Raw genomic sequence first — 12,870 nt, forward strand, 5'->3', positions numbered from 1 at the left:
CTCCTGGCGTACCAGGAAAGCACAGCCTAGGAGCGCGGAACGGGCGGGACCGGCCCGGACACCCCCACCCTGTCACCCACTTGCCTTATGCAGTATGTTAATCCGCATCACTTGCCCACACGCTGCGAAGGTTTCCTCTGTGATGTTCACTATCTGCTCCGAGTGAATGAAACGAGCCTACCCCATGGCATCCCCCACCTGTTACAGATTTTCACATGCTCCTGTTAGATCTCACCCCAATCACACAACCACTTGCTCTCCTTCCTGTTTTTGCTCTCCCTCCTGTTTTTCCTCTCCTGTCACTGCTTAAAGCAAAGACAGGGAGAAGGACTTGCTAAAACCACTTCTCAGGACATTCACGGTTTGCTGAAGAAACAATATATCCCACTCCTTCTTCTTTTAGGGACAGATTAAGGGATGATGAGTCATGTTGCATGAGAGGACAGAGACAAAAAAAGGGAAAACAGCAACAGATGCTTGGAACCAACCTTTGTGAAATCTAGCAATAATTCCATTAATATCTAAACTCCATGGCTGTGTGCCTGCCAGTGGCCTTGCCTCACCTCTTAAAAGCAGTCACCTACCTGTAGTAATTCAAAATTCTATCAGTCAGCCATAAACTTTTTATGTATCACACTCCCATGACCAAAGTAAGTATTTCTGTCTGATTACAAAATAAAAGCTTAAATACTTCCACAGAGCCAAAGGGACAAGCTTTGAAAGAGAGATGCAAGCTACTGCATCCACCTGTATTCCACGCTAGCCAAAAAAACATGCATTCAGTGAAAAATTTGTGCTTCAGTTGTCAGAGAGGCCCCATAGGCATATGGCTAACAGGGAGCTGCTTGTATTCCCTGGCTGCTTACATGGCCTTTTTCTAAACCATGTTACAACAGCAAAAACAGGTGACAAAACAACTCCGAAAAAGGGCCGGGAAACAGAAACTATTTACAGTTTGAAGTATAAACACCCCAGAACAGCACAAACCAGAGCTATAACTAGCAAGAGGATCACTCAGGGGGTTGGTTCAGCTGCACCCTGTGCAGCCTGACTGATTGGTATTGATACTGCACAGGAGAGATTAAGCTTGTTGTGTAAATCTGTAGCTGGAATGTGCAAAGTGCTCTGTGTAACAAACAAAACCACAGCCTATAAGGAAAATACAGGAAGAAATGAAAAACTTCAAACATGCCGCTGTGAAAAGGGAATGTCTGCAGCATAGGAAGAGAGACAACTTTTAACATTATATTAGCACGTCTCAACTGGGCAGGAACTTGGCAGAGGCTTTAGGGCACCTCCTTTAGAAAACCCTGTGCCAAGATGGCATGTGAAGCATGAAGAAATGTAAAATAAAAAGATTTTTGCAGGGGTAAAAGATGAACAGATCTTTTTCAAAAAACAGCATGGATGTTAAAACACATGGCAGAGCAAGATAAAGCACAAATGTCATGGAAGGCTTGAGTGAGGGAAGAATTTTCACTAACAATTTGAGTGTCATATTGATAGCCAAAAAAATGCTGTATTTAAAGTGCAATCTCACCATACAGATATTAAGAAAAAACCTTGCAATAAAGGCACGTGGTGTTGATGATATTGACAAATTTTTTCTTCTCACCACTGATCTCCTTGGCTCTATTTTTGTTGTGCATTGAGCTTCAACATTTCACGGTCAATGAGTTTAATCTGCATTTCCCTCCTTGTGCATTACCTAGCTCACTACCTTGGGGAATGGGCCAGATATCAAATAACTGGAAGTAAATATATTCCTGATTTTCTGCACTGTATCACATTTTGTTAATAATGTTCCATTAAATCCTAAAGTCTTTTTCACCCACATGCCGTCCTTTCTTTTCAAAATTATGTATTTCCAGTCTTACACAAGGCAGCGATGTGCAACAATGTCATTATTGCTTAATTTCAAATTCTTCCCTCCCTTGGAAGAAATATTTTCCTTCTACAGTAGCAAACCTATCTCTCCTTGGTTCACTTTGGCACAGAGACAAAACAGGCTGCCTCAGGGTGACATATATATTTTCAGCAGCTCCTGTATTTATGACTCTGTTTTCTTTTTCCCAGTTCACAAACCAAAATAACAATCCTTCCCAGAGTGCAATTAAGGACTTTTTGTACACCAGGAGAACCCAGAGTAAACCTTACAAGAACATAAATGCTAGAGCCAGAAAGAAGGACCCCAAACACATTTTCTTTGTATAATATTTTTAAAATGTATTACAAAATTACAGTGTCAATAAAGAAGTAGAAAAATAAGAAATTATTTGGAAAGTCCTTGTGAAATACAAGCACTTTCTCAAAAGGCATTAAATATCCAAGCTACCACACATAAACGATCCTAGCATTCAGTGAACTATTGAGACAGTCCCAATCAATATACTGGAGAGGAGTTTTAAAAAAACAGAGAAGTGTATTTTCACTAAAAAGTCTGTCTCAAACTGGGGAAAGCCAGGTCTCAATTACCATTGTGGAATCCAGCTTCACTTGTGTCAATATCATGTTCCTTAGGTAAGGGAAGAGGAGAAAAAAAAAAAAAAGAAGAAAAATAAGAATTTTTACAATAGGGTAGAACTGTCAGATTTTTCGGCTTAACTAGAATATTTGAGAAATAGGGAATACTTGTTAACACAAACAAGTGATCTGTTAATATGCTCCAAACAGACTTCAAAGCACCAAATTTACTATGAAGAATTATTTCAGCATGGAACTGCTCCTGAGTAACAATGCTGGTTTCACTTTTGCACTGCAGCAGTGGCAACAGCTGTGAACACTCCTGAGGGCACACTGCTTTTACTCAGGCATCATTAATGAACTGGATTTAGCTGAAGTTACCAGAACTACCTTTGCATGTACTAATCCCCCCATTAAAATAAAAACTTAATTAACTGAGCACTACACATTCGATACAGATTAACAGTTGTAAGTACTGTGGATGACACTTCACTGGTCTAATTTATTGCGCAACAAATGTCTTACATCTCAGGCCTCTTGCCTGCGACCAGTGTAGCTGCTACAAAGACACACCAGCCTCAGTGCTGCTACTACCAATTATTCACTTCTAATTTTGTTATTAAAAATACCTGATTCAGTTTCTTAAACTCAACCACTTGGAAGAAGATGTGCTCCAGGATATATTTGGCATCTTGCTTCTCCTTCGGGAGTTTGCTTGTCACTCCCAGGATATCGCCACATTTTCGTACATAGAATTCCAGGTCATCATCAGTACCTAAACAGGCACCCAGGGAAGAAGACAGGTGAGTATCACACATATCTGGATCAGCTGGCAAAAAACTACTACAAATCTTCATTTGTTGTTGGCATTTGGTGAAGTTCAGTCCTATAACTAAGCTCAGCGGACTAGCTGTGAAGTCCTTCTGCAGCTGGCACCTTCTCGTCTTCTTTAGGCTTAAGAATGTTTAGAATAATCTTAACATTTTAACTTCAAAGCATAAAAAGATGTGAAGTTAATCAGTGAGAGCACACAAAGCAATTCACACACGGTGTAGGAAACAGCAGGCAGAAGCACGATAAATGTCACGTAACAAACTAAACAAAATGTCACAAGTGCATAAAGCCATGTTATCAATTGCCATGAGCTTCCAGTTTCCTGGATCAAGATGAAAGCAGTGGATTTTCAAAAATGAAGCCCATGTTTTAAAATTAAATATAACAACAATTTTCCCCTAAAAACTTGGATTTTATATATAAATGTGTAAACAACCAGTCTGCTTCACTTACATTTGTTTGTGATCTCTGCAAGACGAGCTTTCTCAGAGGAAAAGGTTTCATCTAAGTCAAATAGTTCCAGAGGGGGAGGAGGCAATTCTCTGAAAGCAGGTGGAAAAACCTTGAAGACAAGAAGCAGCATGGTTTATTGCCACATGTTTTCTTACACTTTACAGATCTCTAAGACAACAGTTTTGGACTTAGACTGGACTTGAAGAAACCTTTTACATAAAAGCACCTCCAAAGCCCACAGCACAAAGGGACACTTTTTTGAAAATTCCATTTATATTTTATGACTAAACTCTTTTGAAATGTTCAGTTATTATTACGAGCATGTCAGAATTATCACCCAGCATGATAACTAGACATACTGCATTTGCAGTTTCTGTTTTGCTCCATAAGACCTAGGTGTTGGCTGAGATAGCTGAGGAACTAAGCTCCCCATAACAGCTCACCTTGGAAACACATTCACGTCAATTTTGGTGAGAGTATTTTCTTTTTCATGCAGTCACTACCTATGGTATAAGCTGGACTTAGGTTTTCAAAGAGCAGTGCATTCAGTTGCACCCCTGCAGCTATAAGGATTCCAGTACTGCTTTTTCAGTGGCCAGGGTAAAGAAGGATAGAGCCATGACAGCAAAACTCAGACAGAGATTCCTGCTTTTTGAAAATAGTTTGACACCATTGTAGCTCATGTTGCTTTCAGCCCAAATCTCTGTTGGTAAAAGTTTGATCAGCTCTTGCTGTAAAAGACTCCACTTTCTACTTCCCCTGAGGATGTGGAGATGGAAGCAGAGCAGGACAGACTGGCTCCTCCCTGGCAGCAGTCAGTGTAGTACTTAGACTGCTGCTTTCTGAGATACCACGTCCTGTTTTCACAGCAAAGGCTGAGCCAGCAGCCTCTCAACTAAAGGCTTACACACAGACGGCATTCTGCTATGGCACCACATACTACATTTTGAAGCTCTGTTGATAAGTGTAAATAAGTGTTCTTTCCTAAAAGATAGTCCCTAAAGTGTATTCAACTCCCAAATGATTAATTATTACTACAGCATTTCTCACTTTAAAAAAAAAAAAAAACACAACAAAAAACCTATAGAAATGACACACAAAGGTTTTGCATGAAACAAATGAACCACAGAATCATTAAGGTTGGAAAAGGCCTCCAAGACAATCAACCCCAACCTTCATGGAGAAGGGTTCTCCCTGAGCTGCATGAGCAAGGAGGTTACTCACAGCTGGCTGGAGGACAGGTAGTGGAGTCTCAAATTGAGGCTGAATGAGTTGGAGGCGTTCATGTTTCACATTCAGCTCTTCATAAGCTCTGCAGCACAGAAAAAGACAACGTATGAAGGGAAAAATAATTATATAACATCCATTTCCACTTGTAGGCTATAGAGATGGATTTTTATGAAGACACCAGGGTCAATGCTATGCACAGTAACAGCACAAAAAAATGCGATGTCCATTTTAGAAGGACCTCAGAGAACTACGTATCAGTAATAACTGACTTCTATAGTGAGAAAATTAGCTAAAATTATGACAGAGGAAGACGATAGGTGGATATAGAAAATGCTGAAAAAGAAGGCAGTCACGTCAATTCTTCAAGCAACTTTCAAAGGGGCGAACATGAATGAAGAAAAAAAAAGCAGAACTGTGATTTCAAAAAGATTTTTCAGGAAGTCCATAACTAAAAGTTATTTTTAAAAAAATATTTGTTATGGGATCAGAAGGGAGATCCCACTATCAATTCACAACTAGTGAAAGTACAAGAAATACAGAGTAAGAAGAAAGTGTCCACAACAGAGTGCAGTTTCATGGAATCTGTGTTAAGCTGCCACTACTCAGCATGTTCAGATCTGGCTAACAGAGGAGTTATGACGGACAAAGCTGATAGTGACACAAACTGGTAAAGTGAGCAGCTGACAAATCTCAAGACACAGTTACTGGGAAATGCAAAGGTGAATGAAACGCAGTTTTCAGTAAATGCCAAGTAATTCAAAAGTGGAAAAATGACCAGCTCTCAGTTATCACTCCAGAAAGTGTCCAACATCACTGCAGCCAGTTCTATTGAAACTATCAGATCACTGAATCAGAAGTAGTCAGAAAAAAAGGAGAAAAGAAGGTCAGAAATTACAGCTAAGACAAGAAGCAAGAGAAAACATCATTGTCACACTGTACAAATCCATCTTCTGGTATATCCGTATTCAGAATGCTGCTTACAGCTCAGCCCCTTCTGCTCTTAAGGAGACACAGTTAAATACAAACAGAAAATGCAGAGTACAGAATGGAATAAATAAATAAGTTATAAGAAAATCCCAGCTGCTGACTTGATAACTGAAGGGAGGGCAGTTGTATCCAGCTGATAAAGGGATGTATCAAACAGCTTTGTGAAGTCTCGTGGGTTCTCATCTCCTTCTTGCAGGCAGACTCGCAGTTGCTCAGACAGTGCAGCTGTGTCTGGGAGCATAGTATAGTCTGAAATCTGAACACAGATATGGACACCTGGGATTTAAAATGGCCAACCTCTTCACACAGTCTCTTTCTAGTTTATATCTCACCTAAAATCTCATCTAGAAATAATTATTTCACTCTTTACCAGGTATGGCTCTTTGCAGTGCAGCTCACTAGATCAGGAACTGTCCAGACTATTCTGTTGCTGTAAAGCTATTCCCTATACGGATGTTTCATCTGTTGATTCTTTAACATTAAAAGAGTCAGCTTACAAGTCAGCTGTGCAAGATTTGTTCTTCTATGCACTCAGAGTATACAGTTTTATCACATATGCTATTTCCAAATAAAAATAGCATTTGTATACATCAGTTAAAAAACCAACTAAAAATTGACATACAATTTGATCTCTACTCATATACAGAAAATCTACCTTCACTTCCTGCACATTCCTCTTGTCTTAGGGCTCAGAGCGAATTTCAAACTTAGTACCCTGGAGCAGCAAATGATCTCATAAAGATGGACAAATTGAAAAGAGATTTTCACAAATGCAATGTGATAATGAAGAGCAACCTAAGTCTAAGAGATATGAATATTTTTTACTTTGGAGCCATCTGTCTACTCAGACTTAGACCCTGAATGAAGGTTCTGCAACAGCAACAGCACCCATCTTGCTGTTAACCATTTTGTGCTAAATACAGGGTGTGCCAAAACTGATCACACTATTCTTAACCTCCTTGTGGACCTCTCTTACCTCAGGGTCCTCCATATCCATCTGGTTTAAGTGGATATCTGATGTTGTGAGCCACTGGAAAAGCACATCCTGAGGAAGGGTAAAACTTAATTATTTTCAGGAGGATCCAAGTAATCTCATACTAGGCTTAAACATTCATATTAAATCTATTAAATAACATACCATGAAAAATAAGACAAAATAGGTAATAAACCAAAGCATATCTGCAAGTATTGGATTAGAATCTCCATACTGAATCCATTTCACAGCTGTCTTGCTCTAAAACAAAGCTACAGAGCCTGGAGTGCTTTGGAAGTACTGTGAAGATCCGCTAAGGTGTTTTTAAATAAAAACCCAACCCAAAATCCCCACCCAACTTACCATGATCTTACCATTTTCTTCTTTATCTAAATATTGATCACTGAACATGTGGGAAGATCCCAATGCTGCCATCTTTCCACCTTGACTCTATCAACAAAGAAGACAATTTAGCAAAAACTCCTTCTAAATCACAGTTTTAGAGATAATTGTTATTGCTTTATTAACTTTCCGCAACCCATCCTTTAGTGTTCAGTATGTAAATACAGAGGCCAGTGGCACGCATGCAGGTCAATATAGCACATCTTCATGTCAACTAACGAGAGAAGAGTTTGACAGTTCTATTATTTGTAAGATAAAATGTAAAATATACATGTCATTATATTTTAATTATGCTAAAGTAAACATGCATGAAAATCCATTCATGAAACACCTTTGGAATTCTTCTCTAAGATTACCACTCCCACAAGGACATACATTAGAAGAAGTTTTCAACAAAACAGAAACCCTGAAATGTTCCCTGCACCAACTGTGAAACTCATACCATAATACAACTACAGATACTGCTGTAATGAATTTGAAGATACATCAAATAAAGCTCCAGTTTGTTTAACAAATTTTGGATGTTTCACACTCCATGATTCGCAGTTTTAAGCTAATTCTACATGCTTCACCCACAACTGGGTAGATCCTCTGCTCTTACTTTCCATTTCTTCACTTTCTGTTGCTATTCTTTATCACACCTCTTTTCTAATCTAAGAAATCTTGTTTTCCTGCTACCAAGTTTCTCCCTTGGGATATCTTACTATGACAGCTGCAGACAAAATGCAAGTGGCAAGTGTTCTTGTAAGTTCACTTCATGCTGCTGTATTGGCTTTGATTTACACAGTTCATTTCAGCCACAATAGGGGGGGATGAAGTTGGGCATCCTCAAGGAAGAAAAAAATCCCCTTCCTAACAAAGATATCAGAAAACCACAAGAAATTCACCTCCATAGTAAGAAATGTGTTAATTTGTTCACATTCGCTAACAATATCAATCCTTTGTTTGTACTTATCCACTATTACTAGATTTCTGAATTTATTTTTATGAAGTAACAGGCCTGGATGAGTAAGATAACACATGAAAAATCTACTGGTTCCAAGGTGACAGTAATTAATTCGGTATGGTGTACTTACAGAGCTAATGATAGTCTTAATAAATTATCACTAAAAGGGTAGGAAAAAACCCCAAACTTCAATGAAGAACTAAATATATCCATCTGTCAACCAAAAAATATGTAATCTTTGCTGACCATCAAATTAATTCTACTCTGAGCCCCATGCAAAGGAGTTTACCATAAAAAGAGGCAGGAGTCATTGGCTCATCTAAAGTTTGCAGATGCATCAAAAGATAGACGTGGGTTTGTAAGTACTCCCAGAGGACACACTCCCAATTTTTGTGGGTGGAATGCAGGGCATGTCACAGGCAGAATCCTACCTCATGCTGATAGAAAGCCAGAATAGGCCTGTTGAGTGGGAAGCAGATGGATCCTGTTGACAGAATTGCCACTGCTGGTTTCATCACATTCAGTGTGGCTCCAAAAGGATACACAAAAGTGAGAGCACTGGAGGAAATACAGAAACTCCCTAAGTACCTGCAAGTATAAGGCAGGCTGGACATATGTATAAAACTCAAAGTGCAAACTGCAATTGTGCACTGGTGGTGGAAAGCCAAAGTCTTGCTTCCAACATGCAGATCCTTGTAACCACATTTCAGTCTCTCTCTCTAGGTTTCTCCAGGTTAAAGAATAGTCTTAAATAAGGAACAAAGAACACTCTTGATTTCTGTTTGCACGCTCCTGCACCTGAGAGAAGAGGAGGGGTATCTAACTCACAGATTGATATATATTTTGGAACAAAACTAGATAAAATTTTGTACACTTCCACTTTCCCTTGTAATCAACCACGTGGTCATTTCTTAGTCTAAAAACTAGCCACAAGGAAGAATACAAACATTTACAATTATTTATGGAAAAGATGTGTTCTTCTCAATGCCTTTTCACTTCTTTATCTTACCCTGGATTAAGATTCTTTAAAAAGATGAAGCCTTGCTATGCCTGCAGCCAGACCACCTGCTATCTACAGGTTATTCATATTTACATTTCTTAATCAAATTCAAACTGACAGACTAGGGGCAAAAAAGATTGGATCATGAGAGAATTTCTGTCCAAAACTGTCACTCCTGCTCCTTCAGTGGTTATCAAGCAGTACTAAACAGATTCTCCTTTCCAGATATAACCTAAGAAGCTGGCATAAGAAATGCATTAGAGAACCTCAACACAAGCACAACAAACTGCTGCTAATCACAAACTTGCTAATTCTGAGTTATTCTACAAATTTTCACATCAGTTTCCTCACAGAAAAACACTTACTGTGAGTCATGCCCGCTTCCATCTTCATCTGTTGTCTCAAGCACTGTTTTTCTTGCAGCTTCACAGATTCCCCTGCAAGATGTTGAAAAGCAAAACTTACTGAAAAGAATACAGATTACAAGAGTTTACTGTAAAGATTTATATACTCCAAATATTTACCTGTTCAAAACTCCATCAGAAATTAGTGCTTCTTTTGGGTGGTGGTACTTATAATATACATTTCGTACTACAACATCTTGAAGAAAGAAGAAACATAGAAATTTACATCTGAGCTGATGAGTATACTCGACATAGCAGAAAAATTAGTTTAGCTCTTGGATTCCCTGGGTGTTTGCTTCCAGCACCACAAAGCTGGCATTTGGTTCCCAAAAGAATTCAAATCAGCCTTCACTGATAAATAATATGAGAAAATAAGCCCATCTCCACTTTCTGCAAAGCAGAAGAGGCAAAAGGATGATCCAGTTAAAACAGCATTTAACAAGTTTTACAACTTCAAATTCTATTTTTTTAGTCTATCTTCCAAACCAGGATGAATTAAATCCTGTTGATACAAAAAAAGGTATTGTTTAGAAAAGCCACCAAAGACCCTAAAAATATTTTAGATACACTGAGATACAGTTGACTTAGGTCAGTTGGTTGTTTTTTTTTTTTTTCCACACTGAATGACATTTTATTGGTCTGCTAAAGAAAAGTGCCACTCTTTGTTCAGGGTGAGGATGAAGTGATTCAATTCATTAAAATGGGTGGGAAATGTCTTAAATGAAAGGCTTTTTAATCAAGAAATATCACTAGAATTAATTTTTGTTAGTAAATACCATTAATGCTAACAACTACAGCAAAGGAATGGAAATGGCTCAGTTGCTATCCATGTACTCCGCCCATGGAAAGCTCTCAGTATGCTCCAGTATCACCCTGCCAGGTACATGCAAATTTAAAGAAAAAACATCTTTTAGACCAAGGGATACTTTGTATGAGGGATTTTCTTGGCTTGTATCTACAAAGTCTAAACCTGTTCTTTAGATTTTGCTGAAAACAGATGAATAAAAGCTCTCAGTAAGCCCCATTACCATTATTGAATATGATCCCATATTCTTCTAACAAGAAGTTAATATTTGTGCCATTACGGGACTCTCCACCTTCCCTGAGCATCACCAGGATGGCTCCACCATCCTCCAGGAATTTCTTCAGAACGGAAAACTAGAAGACAACAAAGATCCAGGAAAAAAAAACAAACCAAACACATGAAAGAAGATACACACAAGACTGCAAGAAGTTATAGTGAGACGAGGGAAGGTAAAGGATTCTGACTGTTTGCAATTAACTTGATCCTGTGAGAAAAATATTCAAATTTCAACTTGTGTAAATTCATCTAAAGCAGTACAACTGCAGTCTTCTGTGTTGTTCTTTTCTATTTAAGCAAATCTTAAACCAAAATTAATTTGAAAACAGTTATTGATGTCCTACCTCATCAGCACTGAACTTCTCTCTTGGCCCTGCTGTAATCCACAGTTTTACTCCAAACAGTTTCTCTGATGTGATCTCATCTTTTAAGCTATGAATAGATTAAAAAAGGCACATGCTATTCTTGGATACAGTTTGGAAACACAACTTTTTTCTTTTGTTTCTTAAAGGACTGGCAAACAAACACAAAGCAAATCACATCAGTCACTTCATATCCTTTCATCTGGGTTTAAAGTTGACAGCATGAGCAAAAACAATCCTTACAATTGTCAACCAACTAAACAGTAAAGCTCCTCTAACAAGGTACTGTGGCAGATCCAGAACTGCTATAAACTGTCACAGCTGCTATTAAACTTTGCACCTAAGGAGCTTCCTTTTGTTCTTTTTCATTCTTTTTCTTCTTTTTGCTCTGGGTACATTTCATACAATCACAGAATATCCCAAGCAGGAAGGGACCCACAAGGATCATCAAGTCCAGCTCCTGGCCCCGCACAGGACACCCCAACAATCCCACTATGTCCCTGAGAGTGTTGTCCAAACACTCCTTGAGCTCTGGCAGCCTTGGTGCCGTGACCACTGTTTAGGGGATCCTGTTCAGGGCCCAACCACCCTATGGGGGAAGAACCTTTTCCTGATATCCAGCCTAACCCCCTCCTAAACAGTTTGACGCCATTTTGTAGCAAACAAGTAAACAATATCATCTGCATAAAGGCTTTCTTTTACCCCCCCAAACTCCAAACCCAGACAGACTCAAAAACCTGTATGATGAGTTTCAACCTTTTAACTTACACTCTATCTCTTCCACAGGCAAGGCAGCTGGAAGCTCCAAAGAACCGCGCTCAGCATCCCACAGCGACAGAACAGCTGATACCACAGAGCAATTAATGCAAGAGAGCGACCTTAGCTCATGAGATACATCCCATGAAGGATGGGATTGGCCAGGGCTCTGAACAACCTGGTCCAGTGGAAGGTGTCCCTGTCCATGGCAGGGGGTCGGAACAAGATGATCTTCAAGGTCCCTTCCAACCCATACCGTTCTACGATTCTACGGTCCCCAAAGACTATTCGGGCACTCAACGCGGGCCACACACACCCGTGGAGGTCTGTCTGTCCCCTCATAGCCGCCCCTCACCTCAGCACCTTCCAGTTCCCGCGCAGCCTCTTCCGCAAGGCCTTGTAGCCGCCGGCCGGCGTGAAGCTCTCCCCCTTGGACGCGTTGAACACTATGGCATTGCGCGGGCCGCTCTCCATAGGCTCCCCGGGGGCTACCGAAGGGCTCCAGCTCCGGGGGGGAGCGGGGAATCCTCAGCGCCCGGGGTTCTCCGAGGTGTCCCGCCGTGTCCCCAGCGGGACGCGGCGGCACCACCCGCGCTCCTCCCGTAGCAACGCGCCCGGCGGGCGCATGCGCGCATCTCTCCGCCCCCCTCCGCGCGAGTGCAAAGGTCGCCTCAGGGCTTCCCTCTTTTCCCCGCCTGGGAAAGGGGTGGGACGGGACCAGTGCGGTGGGCTGCGGTGGGGAGCTGCCTGTCCGCTCTCCTTCTGCCCGAGCCCTCCGCACCGGCCCTGTCAGCGCCCAGGGCAGGCCCGTGACCCCACAGGAAACTGCCACCCTTCAGCCGCCGCAGCTTTCTGGGCCTTGGATACCAGTAAAATCAAAATCCCGGTCCTGAGCCTGCAGGTTCTTCCCTGTAAGGGTGGTGAGGCCCTAGCACAGGTTACCCAGAGAAGCTGTGGCTGCCCCATCCCTGGGAGTGTT

The 12,870-nt window shown here is 40.7% G+C and overlaps 1 protein-coding gene across 3 annotated transcripts; it reads right to left on the reverse strand.

Moving 5' to 3' along the window:
• Positions 1–2,200: 2,200 nt before the first annotated feature.
• IFT52 (intraflagellar transport 52) lies at positions 2,201–12,519 on the reverse strand. Of its 3 annotated transcripts, none has more exons than XM_017822741.1 (13): positions 12,247–12,519; positions 11,118–11,205; positions 10,721–10,850; positions 9,813–9,888; positions 9,654–9,725; positions 8,720–8,846; positions 7,304–7,390; positions 6,944–7,012; positions 6,069–6,223; positions 4,975–5,062; positions 3,751–3,859; positions 3,093–3,238; positions 2,201–2,515 (listed from the first exon to the last, which is right to left on the reverse strand). In XM_017822741.1, exons 1-13 carry the CDS (start codon positions 12,363–12,365, stop codon positions 2,468–2,470), a joined length of 1,314 nt encoding a protein of 437 aa, XP_017678230.1. In that variant the 5' UTR covers positions 12,366–12,519; the 3' UTR covers positions 2,201–2,467. The 3 variants fall into 3 exon arrangements, with proteins under 3 accessions (XP_017678230.1, XP_017678231.1, XP_017678232.1); XM_017822742.1 differs by lacking the exon at positions 12,247–12,519 and adding an exon at positions 11,904–11,985; XM_017822743.1 differs by lacking the exons at positions 9,813–9,888; positions 10,721–10,850; positions 11,118–11,205; positions 12,247–12,519 and having other exon boundaries at positions 9,593–9,669.
• Between the last annotated feature and the right edge of the window lie 351 nt (positions 12,520–12,870).

This window comes from Lepidothrix coronata, unplaced genomic scaffold (genome assembly GCF_001604755.1).
Source record: "Lepidothrix coronata isolate B3197 unplaced genomic scaffold, Lepidothrix_coronata-1.0 Scaffold99, whole genome shotgun sequence".
Classification (NCBI taxonomy): Eukaryota; Metazoa; Chordata; class Aves; order Passeriformes; family Pipridae; genus Lepidothrix; species Lepidothrix coronata.